The 18,504-nt window shown below is 35.1% G+C and overlaps 5 protein-coding genes across 6 annotated transcripts; 2 read left to right on the forward strand and 3 right to left on the reverse strand.

Annotated features, from left to right (window-relative positions):
- Positions 1–507: 507 nt before the first annotated feature.
- Positions 508–2,053, reverse strand: LOC105259333 (ER membrane protein complex subunit 7). Its single transcript, XM_011271214.3, has 4 exons — positions 1,772–2,053; positions 1,424–1,682; positions 1,266–1,340; positions 508–1,146 (listed from the first exon to the last, which is right to left on the reverse strand). The coding sequence occupies exons 1-4, from the start codon at positions 1,978–1,980 to the stop codon at positions 1,018–1,020; spliced, it is 672 nt and encodes a 223-aa protein (XP_011269516.1). The 5' UTR covers positions 1,981–2,053; the 3' UTR covers positions 508–1,017.
- An 866-nt stretch (positions 2,054–2,919) lies between these two features.
- Positions 2,920–11,469, forward strand: LOC105259329 (RNA-binding protein 42). Of its 2 annotated transcripts, XR_889803.3 has the most exons (6): positions 2,920–3,140; positions 3,422–3,663; positions 3,735–4,109; positions 4,195–4,389; positions 9,841–10,151; positions 11,162–11,299. XR_889803.3 is itself a non-coding variant. In XM_011271209.3 (5 exons), exons 1-5 carry the CDS (start codon positions 3,100–3,102, stop codon positions 11,284–11,286), a joined length of 978 nt encoding a protein of 325 aa, XP_011269511.1. In that variant the 5' UTR covers positions 2,920–3,099; the 3' UTR covers positions 11,287–11,469. The 2 variants fall into 2 exon arrangements, 1 of the variants encoding a protein (XP_011269511.1); XM_011271209.3 differs by lacking the exon at positions 9,841–10,151 and having other exon boundaries at positions 11,162–11,469.
- Positions 4,445–7,630, reverse strand: LOC105259328. Its single transcript, XM_011271207.3, has 4 exons — positions 7,462–7,630; positions 5,573–5,925; positions 5,170–5,411; positions 4,445–4,963 (listed from the first exon to the last, which is right to left on the reverse strand). Exons 2-4 carry the CDS (start codon positions 5,815–5,817, stop codon positions 4,791–4,793), a joined length of 660 nt encoding a protein of 219 aa, XP_011269509.1. The 5' UTR covers positions 5,818–5,925; positions 7,462–7,630; the 3' UTR covers positions 4,445–4,790.
- Positions 11,470–11,808: 339 nt separating the features above from the next.
- LOC105259330 (radial spoke head 1 homolog) lies at positions 11,809–18,191 on the forward strand. The gene is made up of 6 exons (XM_025414870.1): positions 11,809–11,871; positions 12,014–12,239; positions 12,519–12,745; positions 12,946–13,065; positions 13,302–13,448; positions 17,814–18,191. The coding sequence occupies exons 1-6, from the start codon at positions 11,809–11,811 to the stop codon at positions 18,024–18,026; spliced, it is 996 nt and encodes a 331-aa protein (XP_025270655.1). The 3' UTR covers positions 18,027–18,191.
- LOC105259332 lies at positions 14,365–17,904 on the reverse strand. The gene is made up of 5 exons (XM_020029993.2): positions 17,731–17,904; positions 17,242–17,593; positions 17,048–17,158; positions 16,676–16,939; positions 14,365–16,587 (listed from the first exon to the last, which is right to left on the reverse strand). Exons 2-5 carry the CDS (start codon positions 17,489–17,491, stop codon positions 16,373–16,375), a joined length of 840 nt encoding a protein of 279 aa, XP_019885552.1. The 5' UTR covers positions 17,492–17,593; positions 17,731–17,904; the 3' UTR covers positions 14,365–16,372.
- Positions 18,192–18,504: the final 313 nt, after the last annotated feature.

The following is an 18,504-nucleotide window of genomic DNA, read 5'->3' on the forward strand; positions in this document are numbered from 1 at the left end:
GGTTGATCGGAATTTATTATAATCTACACTTGTCTTATCTTTTATTGATAAAGTTTGAAATGTTCTTTATGAAATTAAAATACACGAGACACATCTCGAAAAAAATAAATGCATTGTTCAATCTTGATTTTTTTTTCGGATATTTTATTCTGCTATATTATCTTGCGCAACTATTATTTTGTACATTTTTTAATAGAATGTAACATGCAAAATATTAATAATTATTGATATTAACAACATTGCAAGATGACAGTGAAACTGCTGCTTAAATAACTATAAAATTGAAGTGTGGATTGATACATTGTTATTTATTTATATTATAAATACTCGTCTTATAATTTACAAAATTGTAACAATATGGAAATTGCAATACTTCGTATAAGACAGAATTAATGTAACCACAAAAGTGAGAGTGTATGCATGTATGTATGTGTGTATGTATGCATGTATATATGTATGTATATATATATATATATATATATATATATATATATATATATATATATATGGAAAGTGCGTAAGATAATCAAATCAATATCAGAAAGCATGAAAGCATAAAACTGTTATTACTATGTAAAATATAATAATTATAAGTATGCATATCATTGTGACTGATTATACATCATGTGTCAATTTCCTCCTACTTATTCTATACAATTTTTTACCACTTTACAAAACTTGGTGCAATATAAGTATATGCACACAGCAATTATATAACAGATCTAATAATTAATTTAAGTATTACTGATATCTTATTGTTCTTTTGTTTGCATATATGTAAAAAATGCAAAATTATTTTTGCAATCACGTTAAATTACAAGACGCTAATTACTGACACTTTCAAACTTGTAAGTTAAAGACTTGGTGCATTAACCATCATAATCTTACACAATATTCAATCATTGAAATATTTTTTTTCCCCAGAAGTGCTCCATTTTTGTTGTTGATATCCTTTTATATTTTAAAGACTAGAGTAAACATATACATACAATCATCTACAGGCAATAAATTAATAAATTATTGCCTTTTCTTAGCAGCTTTTACTGCTTTTGATTTTTGTTTCTCTCCTCCAGAAAGGAAAGATGTTATCACTTCAGACATTTCTGGCATATTATAAATAGTGAGATTATTTAATTGCTCCATCTCCTACAAAATGTATATAATTTGTGACTTTGTCAACAAATAGAATAGTAATTTATAGATATTTGTAGTATATTAAACTATTATCAATTACTCATTTCTTCCTATATATTATAAGATCTTACCTTTCTAGTTTCAGGATCATTCATAATTTTTGGCAGGACCATAATCAGGAGAAGTGGCAAAACCATCATTAAAACCTATAAAAAGGAGAAAATAAAGAAAAATTTTCAAAAGTAGTAAAATATATATATTCTATGCATATTGTTGAAAATTTTGTTACCATAGGATTGAATAAAAAGTCTGTCATTCGCCATTGTTCTCTAACTTGAAAATATCGAAATGGTGCTAAAGGCCTCATTTTCAACGGATAAGGTACTTGAATCACTTGCGAGGTTTGTATCAAGTTTACTTTACGTGCTCGGAATTTTCCTTTAGAATTAATTTCCACCCTGACTGGTTCATAAACATAATTTGGATTCACCACTTCGACCATGTACGATCCCGATGGAACATTTGAAATGATAAATGTGCCATCCTCCCTAAAATAATAAAACATATTCGATTAATAAGTGATTAACACACGAAAAGAAATAAATTTGTCGAAATATATGTGTAATTATAATCATACCTCAAAAAGCCATAATGTTCACCACCGTTGGCCATTACATGCGTCATGAGTTGCCATCCACTGGAAGCAGCATTGTCCCAGGGAAATACTTTTCCCTCGATTACGTACAGATCTGTAGAAGCGTCCTCTTCATGTTCCGCAATTACGTATTGCCCGCATAAATTAACAAAAATCAAGAATAAGTACAGAATTTTCTTCATAATGATCATTTTAATCGTTATAACCTCAACGCACTCATCTGTATATTAACGTCACCAACGTTTCTCTGGTTATATCAGTCGCTGAAAGCGATGCGAAAGCCCTGCGCCCTCTATGGACACTAAAACGTAGACATGAACTACGAAGCCAAAGGTCCACGAATATTCTCAGAGGGTAACATATAACGTGCACTTTTTGGTTTTGTATGTGCACGAAATACCGGTAGCAAACCAATTTACATTGTGGAATGTCTACAGCCAATTTACATTGTGGAATATCTACAGCCGGCGAGAAAAAACGGAATCTGAACGTAAGGATCAAAGGAATCCAGTCGCGTTCTCCAATTTATTGATTTATTGAGGAAGAAGATAATTAAGAAGTAAGAAAATTATTCAAAAAATAAAGGTATGGCAAGATTTATTTGTTTTTCGACAATGTTTCACGTGGCGTCATAAATAATTTTTATTATAGTTTTACAATAAGTTTTATTATAATTTTTACAACAAAGCATAACTTGATATATGATATTTTATTTTAAAAATATTTTGTCCCGCGAAATAGAATATACAATATATGTATATTATGTATTATTATGTATATATACTATATTATTGTTATGCATTATGTTATTATATATTATTATGTACTTTCCAATTTGATTATATTGTTATATTAATTTTGTAATAACATTTATATTTTATAACTATTGTATATATTTATTTATTTATTTATTCTGTGCATAAAATTAGCGTGTTAGATAGGTATATTATTTAATTTATGTATATTATTTCTATGTTTTTAGTTTCCAAAAATATCTAACAAAGTAATTTAAAAAAAATTAAACGGAGTCTATGCACACTCTTATTCGTTAAAATTTAAATTACTTCATTGTATTATTTTAAATTTGCCTGCGCATGCGCAAAAATGCGGGCCATCAACGCGCATGACGTAGCTGCGCCAGTACTGCGCAGATGTGGGTGCGTTGAGTGGACACGTTAGGTTAAGTGCTACGAAATCAAAGTTATTGTTTCGTTTCAATCGTTTCGTTAAAAAGGTATCAATTTATCGCACTTGCGTCAGAATAGACGCTATAATTGAATAAACGTTTTGTGGACGACCAGCTTGCAAATATGGACGACAAACTTCGGCAAATGGAAGATGAAATGAACAGGTATGACGCTCGATCTAATTTCGATTCAAGTTGTGTAATCTTCTGTTTTTTTTTTTCATAATTATAAGATATTATGCGATCTTATTTACTTGCCATTCCTTTTTTTCTGCATATGTATAACTGTATATGTGCTAATTCGAAATAACGTAATAAATTACAATGTATACGTGAGTACATGTTTATCAATTTGGATCTATATCTCTAATATTTGAGATTGAGAATTTTGATATGCTTTTTTCAAGTTGTATACTTGATTAATCCTTTAAATGTTAATTGAATAGATTTGAAGCTGAAATCGGAGGGCAGCTTGTAACACCAATTGTACGACCAGTAATTGGTGCAAATACATATAGTCAAGTCGCTAGGCAATTGGAACAACATGAACTTCCTACGCCAGTAGTTGCGGCAGCTGCTGCAGCGACGTTAGCATTTCCCCCAATGATTGGATTTCCTCCACCGCCACCACCTCCACCTCCTCCTCCACCTCCACCAATGTTAATTCCTCAACAAGTTGCACGACAAGGTAAAGATTGCATATACATCCAAGAATAATATGATAGAAATTTCTTTATAATGTAATTACAATTTCTACAGGTACAGTTCCCATTACAACATATTCCTCACCCGCACAAATAAGTAATCCATATATATCAAATATGGTTGATCCGTGTCTAAGTGCAACCCCAAAAACATACGATTCTACGTCAACGCCAATGATCCATCCTGAAATTATTGAACAAATTATTAATACAAAAATACCTGAAGATGAGGGTAAAAAGAAACCAAAAGTAAAGGGTGTCAGCACAGCTGCTGAGTTAGCTATTAGCCAAGGCAAAGCAAGTTCCATTATGGCTAATGCTAGTGCAGAGGAGAGTCATCCCAAGGGTAAAGGAAAAAAAAATAAGAAGATTATAAGAACAGCTGGCGGTCAAACGTGGGAAGATCCTTCTTTGCTAGAATGGGACGAAGGTTAATAAACAAATATATTTATTTAAAAAAAATTACTTACTATTCTCTTTCAGAAAATTGCGTTCTAACAATATCCATGTTGCAGATGATTTCAGAATATTTTGCGGGGATCTAGGAAATGATGTCACTGATGAAATGTTGGTCAGAGTATTTGGAAAATATCCTAGTTTTCAAAAAGCAAAGGTAGTCAGAGATAAACGGACAAATAAAACCAAAGGCTTTGGATTTGTGTCTTTTAAGGATCCACAAGATTTTATCAAAGCAATGAAAGAAATGAATGGTAAGTTATTTATTTATTTATTTTCTTATAGACTGTCTATGTTGGACAGAAATTTTTTCAATTATAATGGTATTTTCACATAATATTCAAGTGCTATCGCTGACGTAATGTGGATGTAATATATTTAGATAAAAATATAATTTATTATGCAAATTGTATATTAAAGAAAATACTGCATAGAGAGAGATGTAAAAATTACACTCTCGGATATTAAAACAATTGACTATCATTGAGATAAATATTGACAATTGCATTAAGAAGCTACTTATTTGCACATTTTTAAAATATATCACAAAGATCAATGTCTCTCTCTCTTTTTTTCACATTCTATCTCTCTCTTTCTCTCTTCTCTCTTTTTCAAGGTGATACTTCGATATTAAATATATCACCGTTATTCGTTTCTATTTTCCGAACGGGGCCCAACCATACGATATAAAAAGTTGTGGTATGTTCCAATATTGTCTCCTCGGTTGTACAGTAGATTGACTGTTTCGTGGGGCGATACGCGAATTAGGATGTTCTACAAACGGCGTCGAACTTTCAGTCGTTGCACCGGTTTCTTGTCGTTGAGACGCTGTTGTGAAACAAATTATTTTATTTTTACTCTATAATAAAATAAATTAAAAGATATTTTACTCTATAATAAAATAAATTAAAAGATATTTTACTCTATAATAAAATAAATTAAAAGATATTTTACTTTATAATAAAATAAATTAAAAGATATTTTACTCTATAATAAAATAAATTAAAAGATATTTTCTCCGCGTTAATACTTACGTGATGTTGCTGTAACTGCGTGATTTGATCGCGGATTCATGTACAGAACTGAAAACGGCATTCCACCGGCGCCCCAGCCGCGGGACATAAATACATCCTTCTTCGTGATTCTAATTGGTATTTGTTTATTAACTGGTAAGGGCGCTCGAATTTCTCGCCCTGCCTCCTCCGACATGCTATTTTTCCACGATCCTAACATGATTTCGGATACCGGGTTTGCAATTTGACGCCGCGATTGCAATCTGTCAAATACGAGAGGACATTTGATACATAAAAATATTACTGATTATTAAAAATGTATGACATGGAATTATATCAATTAATCAAAAAAGTATACGCATAAGGTATGCAAAATATAACCACGAGTGAAGGAAAAAAGTAAATCATCTACGTATGTGCACACCTTGAGGTATCGCTGTCTTGTTCGGGTACAATAATATTAGTATTGTCGTATGTTTCTGATTTCGGTAACCATCCCCAGCATTGTCCATCGGAGGAACACGCCTTTATTACAGGTACAAAAACATTTCGGCTCCAAATGTCCTTCGCATCTAATAATGGCGCTGCGTAACCGGTCATTGTACACAATATATTTAATGCGAATATATTTAATACGAATATTAAGAGCAGTCTAGAAACTATCTCCATTCTTATAGAATATTTCGTATTCGCGACACTTGACGCGTGTCGTACAATCAATTATCGTCGTAGTATCTCTGCGCTAACGAAAAATTATGCGTTTGCGCTCGCGTTTGCCTAAAAAAAAAGAAAGTAAATACAGATAAATACAGATAAATTTATAAAGCTGATTATGCGAAAATTCTCAACAAACATATTCTCCGCGTATCATCGATTTAATTTGAAAATAAAAGATATAAGACAAAACATATATATATTTTATATATATATTTTATATATATATTTTATATTTTATATAGTTGTTTTATATTACATCTCTTTTATCACATGTCATTTAATATAAAACATAAATAGCGTATACACAAGTGCGAGAGAGAATTTCATTAAAATAAACCACTACACCATGTTTATGTAGCTATTTCTAAACATTGTGCTTTTTTTAGCCCGCTTTTAAAATAGATAACTCGTTGTAGGCCGTTCGCTTTCTGTAGATATTTTGTTTCCAGCGTTTTGAAAAATGGATGAGACAAACATCACGAAGGAAAGGGAATGTTGGCATAGTTTTAGCGTTTGAATTGTTTTCGAAATGACATTTACGATGAAAGTAATGTCAAGGAATGTATAAGGAAGTCTTTTTTTTAATATCGTACGCCTGGGAAAGTGAAGAGGCTCGATTAATCATTCCGCAATAGCGACTTTGTGGACAGACAAGTATGCTGTTTACGTTCTGCCGCGAAATTTCTGCAACGGGTAATGCTATTTATATAATGTTACTCCTAATTTTAGCGCCACGCTTAAACATACACGCGTGCTATCACGTCGTGACGGCAACTTGGAGCTGATAGAGAGGAGAGATGTTACTTTTCAATGTTACGTTGTAAGTAAAAGAGGAAAAGTATCCGAAACATCCGGCTTCATAGGTACCCGATGACATTTTTACGAGAGTGAAGAGACTGAAGATGGGTCATTAAATTTCGGTACTTCTTTTCCTTTCGTCGCGATGTCATTCATATTTTTAAATATTATCCATTTATTACATTTTTATCGCGCTTTTATAATTGTTTTTATAGTATGTATTCGCGTTTATCTTTCATATATCTCTATCTTTTTTTTTTTTGTCATATATCAGCACAATGTGGCGCGAAAAGTTGACCTTGTCGACGCGAAATCATTTTATCCTATACTAGTTTTATAACAAACAACTGAGCGAAGGCATTAATTTGTTTTGCGAAAATAATTCAAATCGAAATGATACAACACGGTGGAATATTTGGGATACTTTATTACGTGATAGACATTATCACATCTATAAATAATTACCGCACGATGATATATCAACACATTTCTATAATTAGCAAGTATTTTTTCGAGATTGTAACTAAAAATGTGTAGTTGTAGCGATAACGGAAATTACCCTCTCTCGCGAATATATGTTATACGATTTGAACAGATGCATACGATTATTTAAAATCACCGTAAGAATTTTATAATTCGATGATAAAATCACGTAATTATAATAAAAGTCCAAAGAAATATCAGCAAAAGATTGAATCAGTTTTCGTGTTTCGCGAAAAATTTCTTGCAATTTGCTTGGTTTTTTTTCTTTTTTTTTTTTGGTAACCGAAAAATGAGAAGAATAAAAAAAACACGTACCTTTTCGGGATACGCGGATCGTTCGTTCGTTCGTTTGACTTTCGCGTCCACTTCCTCGGCATACACTCTCGGAATGAACTCGAGACGGAACCGTATCGACTATATACCCGGTTCCCGGTTAACCGTTGGGGTGGATGCGACCAAGTGCGACAGAAAGCCGAGCGTTTCGCTACTCATTCAACAACCCCTACCCTTCTAGTACGAATTCTCGTAACACCCCACCCTCTTTGCGACAACCAATTGAAAATCTCGCGGTGGGCCGCGCGAATCGAGCAGATTTTTTTTTTTTTGCTTATTATCGTCGTTTCTCGTCCTCACTATTCTTATCATCATCGTAGCCATTATCATTGTAATTTTTCTTTTTTCTGTAATTTTTCTTTTCCATTTTAAATAGATTCTTTGCACAGGTAGAACGAGTCAGGTATTTTATACATTATACAGGTATTTTATACATTATCTTGAATCCTTGTGATTTACAACGTATGTCGTTTAATACCTAGGTGTTATTCCAAGTTGAAAGAACAACTTGGATTTTTCAAATAGCTCTCCTCAATATCTTGCAATATTTACAACACAGATAATGATAAATTCAACAAGTTATAATATAGCAAAAACTTGGTTTTATATAGCAGTATCATGACACATTATCCCTTCGCGATATAAAAAGGCGATGCAAAAAAAAATTGTAATTGTAAAATACAAAGTATATTTTAACACATGCTTCATCAAAAACAATTCAATCAAGACAATCAGCTGATAATTTAATTCACGGCAGGAACAATGTAACAATGTAACAAAACGAGATACAAAGCGTACATAATTCCTTCGGATTACGACGCACAATCGAATATTTCGGACTCGAAGATGACAAGGTAATCCAAGACGAGAGTATGCAAGGAATGTTGTAAAATTGTATTATTTATATATTTACCAAGCTATACCCTCATTTTCAATTTTCGATGGCTGTAATGTACGATAATAAAATACGCGCGCTGAAAGATCGGTGACTCATACGGTGGTGAAGATACGCATGAAAATTTGTCGAAATTTCGTAGTCGCGGACGAATACGTGGGATTCTGTGGAAGGATTTATCGCACAACGTGGAATGCGTTCCCCCACCATATAATGTCAAAGGAATCGAGGTCTCTCTTTTATTTGAAAATATTCTAGAATATTATGTATATTCTAGAATATTTTGTATATATTAAAATATGTCATATATGAAATAATATAAGAGAGATAGATTTCATATTATTTGTACGAAATAAAAATATATAAAAGTAGAGAGAGGAAGAGAGAGAGAGAGAGAGAGAGAGAGAGAGAGAGAGAAAGGAAGAATTCGGACAGAGATTCAGACATAGTTACTAGGGATACATCGCGGAATCGAGTAGACGCAACAAGTAGTTTGAATGAACGAGTGAGTAAACGCGATGCCAGGCTGAGAATATCGCGTGTGCGTATATATAATACATACACATACATATAAATATATATATATATATATATATATATATATATATACATATAATGTGCACGAGAAGGAGTTCTGGATATGATGAACGATAGAACGGATATGTGATTCGTAGTTGCTTGAGGTACTTGCAGAACCAGAGATTAATCGATGGCTCGCAAGTGCAACCTCGCAATACGCTGATCAAACTTACACAGCTGATCCACATTCTCCTCTCGATTACGATGATTTCTCGAATAACTTTCACTTGAGTGATGTTTAAACGTTTTCTGTATTCTCATATTAAAGAGCATTTAGCTTTTTCATAATTTTTAATATTATTATATTAAATTATTATTATATATAATTTTTTTAAATATTAATATTACAGCTTGAACAAAATTAATAACGAGAAATAACATTTTAAATACGACAATGTGATAGAATATATTCTTTTATATTCGAATCGAGATATGATACGATTGTGCGGTAAATGCGATGTTTGTGCCACGTGCAGCATCCAACTTTTGCGCGCAAACGAGAAAAAAATAATATACAATTTTATTACACTTTATACACTGTAATATTCGAATCCGGTTTAAAGCACGATAAAATGAAAATTTGTTTCGCATCATCCACACACGGAGAAAATATTATAGTAAAAATGACAATATATAATTTTTGTAATTGTAAAACATATTAATATATAAGAGAAAAATCATAATATTTTTATTCAATAATATTACATTTATTATATTTCACAAAGGAATATTGTAATTATTGACATTTTGATAAACGAATGCATAATTTAAAATTTCTATAAATATTCTGATAAATATTCTAATGTCATGTTCCAGCTTTATAATAAATGTTGTAAAAGGAAATATATTTTTCATGTAATTTGTACTGTAAAATTTTCTCCGTGCAGAAGCCGCAAGAAAGTGACAAAGAGTTCGACGCGTGGGCGAGCTCGAGAGAGAGAGAAAAAAGGAGAATGAGAGGACCGAGGTCATGAGCCCCTTCGACGTAATGCGTTCTCTTTGGCGGAATTTCTCATTGATGCCCGGCTATTCGAATGGATATTTTTGGCCCCACTATCTCGCGCTCTCGGGATTTCGATGCAACTGCATATATGGGTTACGCACAAGCCGCTTTTGTTTCCCGATACTGTTGATTTAATAGCGCTTAGCTTTTACACGTCCTTCGAGGATACGAAATACGAGAGTATCTACGTAAAGTGTATGTAGATATCGTAATATAAGATATCACGTGTATGGTGTACATTATAGTGTACTTTGTGCGATGATCGACGACGGTGGAAAATTCTGTCTACTCTTTAGATCGTAACTTTAGAATGCTTTCAAGTTTTTTGTGCGTCATCGAAAATTTCGTTGGGTTTTCCTTTATAATCGTTCAACCGTAACACGTCGTGACGGAAGGGAGGAGGTTTATTCGTGGGTGAACGCTATAAGACGGATGTGTGTGAGAATTTAATTGATTAGAGTGAGATTCCCCTTCCCCTCTGTTTTGCCTGACATTTATATTACATCTTTAATATTTGCATTATCGCTAAGCTTAATTGTATATTGGATTTTTATCAGCCACGAAGCGCATCGCGAGAAGAAAAGAAAGAATTGCAACTCGCATTCTGAATTTTAATTGCAATCCCTGACGAGTTATTTACATTGCGCGTTTATAAATTTTGCGAATATCGATATCGTTGGTGTTTCCAAGAAAGATACCCGTAGGAAATTCGAAATTGTGAATGGAAAGTCGAGAAGGAATGAATGGCGCGCATATGCAACATAATCCACGAATGGACGGATCGATTCCTATTCGTTTCCTTCTTCGCGGAATACATACTTGGGTGAATAAGAAAACGGCGTGAGAAAACGTAATCTGTCGTCTGTTATCTGTTGCCACCGAAAAGCCGATAAGCTTAACTTTATGTTAGACTTACGTTACTAGTATTATGTTATTGTTGTTGCGAAAAGCATCAGTGTCAATATGTTGCGATCGCAAACTAATACTCTTCTTCATTTGTCAAATATTTGATTACATACGACGTTATATACGACGTAATAGACTCTATATTCGTAATTATGATTTAGCTAAAATATAAATATTTATGATCGCAGGCAATATATTTTTTAATAGATCATGATAGATTAGATATAATGACGAGAGAGAATAGGGAAGCTATTTATTAAAATTTCAAAATAATTGATTAGTCATATTATTTGTTTCAGGACGATACGTCGGATCGCGTCCGATTAAGCTTCGAAAGAGTTCCTGGAAACAGAGGAATCTGGAATCTGTGCGGAAAAAAGAGAAGGAGAAGCAAGCGTTGATTGGACTGCTTACTGGCCGATAAGAAAGAAAAAGAGAGGCGAGATGAAATTCTCATTATTAAATTGTACATTGACAAGAATATAGATATAATCATTGACAATCGCATCGATTTCACTCTTGATTATACAAGAGAACAAGCATTAGAGTCATCGTGCAATTATGAGCGAGGATATTCACAAGTTTCATCATCAACCGTTTCGCAAAAGTATATGTCAATAAACTTGCATAATTACAAATCCTGTTACATCTTATTTCTTGATATTATTGTATAGGAATCGTTACAGGATATTTTCCTCTACAAGATAGACGATTTACAACGAAGATTCGCTGCTGCCATTCACATTACGGATGAACGAGGCGCAACGCGATAACACTGCCATACCAAACACAGAATTTTTTCTGCATATACACATAGTATGTACATACATTATGTTAATAAAAAAGGACAAGCGATAGATCGATTAGAAATTAGAATGCGAAATTAGAAATCGAGGCAAATTTAGGCTAATTTAGGGCTGCTTACAAAGCAACATACACGCGTAAAATGGAAACATTATCAGATCGGCATCCGGACGAACTCGGAGAGACGGAGATTGAGCCGCTCTGGGTAATAGAAATTTATCAAATAGAATTATTTAGAGTTATATAGAGTCGATTAAGAAAAAAAATTGCGTTAACATCGTGTAATACGCTAATTTCTGATATATCAAACATGTCGTTCGCGCATGACGAGCTTTCTACGAGAATGATCGCAGGTATACGAAGGCGAGAGAAATGAGAATGGCGAGAGGCATGGTAATGGAAAGGCTTTACTACCAAACGGTGATCAGTACATCGGCCAGTATCGTAACGGGCTTAGATACGGTAGAGGTGTCTACGTGTTCAGAAACGGTGCCCGGTACAACGGTGATTGGAGAGACGGACGCAAATACGGTCAAGGGATCTTTTGGTACCCTGACGGAACGCGATACGAAGGTACGCGCAAGAATGTACAAAAATAGGATCCGAATCAGACTCGAGGAAGTCGGGATACGTCGCGATATACGTGCGTCTTCACATGCGTATATATCCATACAATTATTTTTATATCGTACGTCAGAAATCTAGAGAAAGAGCGCACGCGAGTCGTGACAAATCCATAAGATTCACATCGAGATTCAATGACACGTCAGCTTCAGCGAGTCGAACGTTTTATTATTAATAAATACGATTTTCTATTATAAGTAAGAGTTATATAAAAATGTTAATCTATAGGGGAATGGAAACACGACGTGAAACACGGTTTCGGTGTTTATTATTACGCGAATAATGACATCTACGAAGGCTCATGGAAGAAAGATCTTCGTCACGGTTTGGGAACGTACGTATACGCTAATACAGGGACAAAATTTATGGGCACGTGGGTGGAGGATCGCATGCAAGGACCTGGGCAACTCGTTCATGAGCGTTATCGTTTCCACGGTTTTTGGAAATTAAATTTGGTACATGAGATATACATGAGATATGAAATAAAAATAGAGAAAAAAATATTTGTGCGATGCGTACTCGTGATTATATATTTAAATCTCGCGAGTAGAATGTGATCGTTTCGTTAAATAAGACCTAAGTGTGTGGAAGATATTATACACGCATTCGAGAAAGCTTTAAACGAACTAAAAAAAACTTTACACATTGACTATAGCCATACGGACGCGGTTGCTTCACTTTTGAAAACTTGTGCATGCAACATGGTCATTACATACATGTGAGAGATTCTGCATATGATGATCAGGCTTGGATGTATAGCGATAAAATTGTGGAGGTAAAATTTTCTTTCTTATCTAAATCAAGTGCCAGCTCATAGTACATATTTAAACGAGTTTCACTGATTTAAAATCTTTGTGTTCTTTTATTAAAAATATTCTTATTATTACGGAATAAACTTTTTTTTTCGCGATTATAAAATGAATACAAAAACTACCACGAAAAAGATTCCTCAGCAAACGTGATAGGAAAACGTTCTTTAACAAAATATTATTTATTACATTAACGATGCAGGAAGATGACGAGGACAAGGCCAAAACGGTAACGACAGAAGAACCCTTTTCTCCAAGGATAGCCATTCTGGCAGTATGGCGTGCTCGTTGCATCACACCTTACAATCCGGAGTTATTGCCGCCAGAAGCAGTACCCTTGCGAGAAGAAGTAAGTCACGCGTTTTTGATCAGTGATCTTTGATCAGAATCACTTCGAGTATATATCGTATTATATTTATAAATAAATGATTAACGCGCGTCACGCATCAAGCCAAATCGATAAAATTTACGACGAGTTTGCGTAAGTGATAGAATTTTAAAATTTTCCAAGCGCGATACGTAGACGCATTTGTCTCGTTCGGGATGACACCGAAATGCGGATTAATATTGAAAAGCGCGAAACGATAATTCGCGTTCCGTATCCGGTCGGCCCTTCTCGACGAGGATTTCCTTAATGTCACTGTGTCTGCGTCATATCGGAAACGGAAACGATTCTTCCGGATTAAAATGAATTTTAATCGACCGCACTTTGTACCAAACGCGCGCGCGAGAGAGGACTAGAGGAGTATCCGGTCGCTATTTCCAGCGCATTGCCAGACTTCCGTCAATCATTAATAGAATTACGATATCCGGAGGTAGCCGTCTTTCTTTTCTGTGTTTATGTCGCTTTTCATTGCTGTGACATGCATCACCAGTATCCGGTTACGACGCCCGAATAAAACCTAATGTAAAATATATATCAAAAAAAAAAAAAAAGAAATAAAAACATGCGTCTTGTGATAAGACAATCCTCATTCGCATAGGCGTCAACGGAATCGCTGATTGACAAAAGCGAGGATGATATCTGGCCAAAAATCGAGCGAGACTCGGATTATTCGGAGGGAGATCACGAAGAATATTATCAGGGGGAAGCATCGTCTCGCATCGACTTAAATGAATGAAATCGTAAATTGTGAGCCCATCAATCAATCGACCATTACCATGCATTATTACCGTACGTACTTTTCACGTATCACTATCAAATCGCATTAATTGATATAATTATATTGTCGTATTATACACAAATGAAATAAAAAGAAAGTGAATGATTTTAAGCGCTTTATTTAGGAAATTATAACAACGAATATATACGTGTGTGTATATATATGTGTATGTGTGTGTGTGTGCGCGCGTGCGTGCGCATACGTTTTACCAAAAAAAACGTAGGAATTCTATTACACTGTCGGAAATGATATAATCTCATTATAATACTTATAATAGTTATATAATAAATGCGCAAGAGAGATACAATGTTCGCTCGCGATCGATAAAGTCCTACATTAAAATCTTACGTAATCTTATTTACAATCTGTTAGTGATCAGAATCAAATTATATACATATCTCTTTAAATGTTTATGCGAAATTGTGAAAGCACAAGCTTGGTTATTGTTCGTTGGGCGCGCAAGCTTGTTTGTAAAAGATGATATTGAAGATACGATTACATTTCCTTAGTCCATGCTTACATTTATGTATTCTATGTTCTATGCTTACTTTCTTATGCTCAGAATAATTACGTTTACAAACGTAAGGACTGAGGGAAGACTAAATTTCAGTCGGAAAATTGATAAAGTCATATGAGAATAAATGAAAAGAACGGTATTATCATATATAAGTATGTACAATAATATTCATAATACACTTGGTAATACAATTGTTTAATCTGAATCACAAAAATTCGTCATATCAACATTACGTCATTATTTCACGTAATAGAACGGGCCTTTCCGAAAAAACAGCAAACTCCAACAATATTTACGGGTACTGCTGTTTTTTTTTCTATAATTCTCTTATCAGATAAAGACATTTCGAATAAAAAAAAACATCCTATCTTTTTAATCGCATATTACGCTACTTATTATTTTTTTTTATAGAAAAACGAATGCAAATTGTATCGAGACGTAAAGGTCTAATGGAGATGAGAAGCATAAAAGGACGGAGGAGAGAGGGCAGAATAAATATAGAGAAATTGTCACGCGCAAGTTCGCAGTCTTTTAACAATAAGTTACGAACCAGCGAAGTGCGTACGTTAATATGTAGTCAAGTCCGTAAAGTGCTTAACAGAGATAAGTATATCGAGAGAAAGATGTGCGATGACTAACATTTATCGTAGAATTATGTTAGACCGTCGTCAAAGCGTCGCTGTGTAAGCGTAGTCGCCGCGAATTTGCATTAAATTCCTGCCTTCTCGGACGAATTTATAACAAATTTAATAGAAACCGTAGAGCGCACTGACGCGAGCAACACTTGGTGATAGCAAAATAATTTGGTCTGCGACTCCGCGTCCACTTGGCACAAGATAAAAAATTCGCGAATAATACGCGACATTTACACAGCCGGTCGAAGTTTGACTTTGCTTTCTCTCGCCATCCCTTCGTTTCTTCGTCGAGAGGCTATTAAGAGAAAACTTACTTCGATGTATTATATTATTTTCTCCGAATCTCTCGTATAACGTCACGAATGTCCTGCGACAAAAATTGAGTAATTACGTGAATAATCGCGCTTAGTCATGAATAGTCGTTTGAACGATCCTTGTCTGAAATTCGTACCGTGCGCACGCAATTTGCACGTGCGTGAATATTCTATGTGCGTTTAACGTGCCAACGATTTTCTCCGAAATAATCGTTTAAGCATCTCAGGTACGTAAAAGATGGACGAAATTTTTGCGCCCTTTGTGAAGCGACTCTGTGGACGATGTTGCGCCATCCTTAGCGAGTGTGACTTTTATTGTTTTGCTCCCAAAAAGGAGATTTCTTTTCCGCTTATTACGTGTATAGATCCGAATTTATATACAAATGGGAGCTTTCCATACTTAAACTCTTTCAAGCTAATAATAATCAATCTATCTTCAATCTATTATTCTTGAAAGAATGAGCAGCTCTTCGTTCTTTTCGTATTTTATCGATCGGAGTATTTCCATGAGAGATGAAAAACCATATGCGCGCTTTGCGTCCACACACATGGGATATTTTTTTTCTTTTTATCGATAAATACGTATGTATTAAATACAGAAGATCCTAGATGTATATCATTTCGTGGATGTGAACGCAAAATGATTAAGCCACACTTAAATCTCGCATCAAATCCGGCGGTGGTCTCTGAAACGCTATGCTAGCTACGGAAATGCTGCATAGACCGGCCGTTAAGATACCTAGGTATATGTAGACTGACGTGATCAGCCAAAAGGCGAATAAGTACAATGTTTTATTGCAATACTTTCCTAATGCTGGATCATAATTTGGTTCGTATTCCTTATATACCCACATAGAACCTGGAAAAGAAAGAAATTTATCAAGTTATTTTCGCGAAATAACCAATTAGTCAATCTAATAGTAATTAAAAGTCATAATGTGATATACCAATAATGAACCATCCGAGCATAAAGCAATTGATCAGAGTCTGTAGAGGCGACTGTCTGATTCTTTCTTCGTCTCTCTCCTCTTGACGTTGTCGTACTCTGGCTGACAAAGTTAACAATTGCTTAAATACTCCAAATCCACCACCTACTAACAAGTATACGGGAATGTATTCACCCTGTGGACAGTCGTAAAGATACAGTCCACCTATCACCATCATGCAAATTGGTACCAGTATCGTTATTCCGAGAATGATGGTACATCCAACTGGAAAATGTCAATTATTCGCAATAAATATCACTTGCGAAGTGTCCTATGAAAGAGAGCTTCCGTCTACATACATATCCTAATCTAAACTATCAAAGCGTGACTTACTTGTACCCAGGAGAAGGCAAATGATATTTTTCAGGAAATCGAATATGCCTTTAGATATTTTACGTGCCTCTCTCATACGACCGAACAACGAATCGTAAGACGGCGGTGGCGCTGAAAAAGATAGTCCACCGGTTTGCAAACAATAAGCGACGAGATGCAAAGCGCTAACAACCAACAGAGATATTCGAGGATACCATTTGGATCTATCGCTTCCTCGTACGAGGGCGGCTCTCCGCGTTCGTTGGTCAACGTGGAGGGGTGTCCGAGAGGCAGATTGATGTTGTGGTAGGACGGCGGTGGAGTGCAGCAGGTGGACGTGATCTGCGCGTTCGTCCCAGGATTCACGCTCTCCGCCGTGGCTGTACTCGCGACGTGACTTATCGAGCTCAGGGGCATCTCCTCCCGCACGGCCGACGTCCCGGTCGTCGTCCTATTCCAGTACATGAGGCCCACCGTTCCGAGAACCTGTCGAGACCCGAGAATCCACTCTCGCTTATCTGTTTACGTCAGTTTACATTGGTAAGCTTCCTGGCGCCCGTGTATAACCTAAAAGTCAAAATATGCACGCTCTGTCAGATGTTTTCTCGCGCGAGCGCGGGAGAAAGAGAGGGAGAGAGAAAGGAACGCTCTCGAGATACTCGAGAGGCTCGACTGTTTTCTTCGCGAAAATTTATTGCTCACACATTTTAAGTGGGAGATCGACGAGAGTTTCCGAGACGCGCGTCAATGTTGTTGCTCTCTTTGACGTTTCCTTCCCCTTTTTCAGGTCGTGGTGGCGTCGGCGTCGGCGTTGGAAACAAGTCGCGGATTTGCGCAGCGACTCTGGACGGATCGCCTCCGAATCGTTTATCACGAAGGATTCGATTATAGCGAATATTCTCGTCGCACCGCACACGCCCGTGATGCATTACATATGTATTTAATTAATTGTGTATGCGATGCACGCCCGCAAACACTTAAAATATTCGCCTTGATGTGAGAATTGTACGAACGTCCATCGGCCAGACTACGAAAAAAAAATGATTATGTTTGTATTTTGAATCAATTCTCAGCGCGTATCATTGAAAGCAAAAAAAAATCATTTCAAAAATTCTCATCCAAATTTTAAAATTCACAAAACTTATAAAAATTCCTAGCGCGTATCATTGAAAGAAATGATTTTAAAAATTCTCATTTAAATTTTAAAATTCACAAAATTTATAAAAATTACTAGCGCGTATTATTGAAAGCGAAAAAAAAGATTTCAAAAATTCTCATCCATATTTTAAAATTCAAAATATGTGCGTACATCACCAATCGTCAAAATCCGTTAAATCATTGAATTAGAAAGTATGGCCTTGCAAAAGAGATGCTAAATATAGCTTTCACTTTTTTTGCCGCTGCAAGTTTTTTCGTACCTGGCTTTTTATAAAACACAGAGATTATGAATTTTGACGTATTAAATTCATCTGTTACAT

This window comes from Camponotus floridanus, unplaced genomic scaffold (assembly GCF_003227725.1).
Source record: "Camponotus floridanus strain SB8 unplaced genomic scaffold, Cflo_v7.5 scaffold9, whole genome shotgun sequence".
NCBI classification, from domain to species: Eukaryota; Metazoa; Arthropoda; class Insecta; order Hymenoptera; family Formicidae; genus Camponotus; species Camponotus floridanus.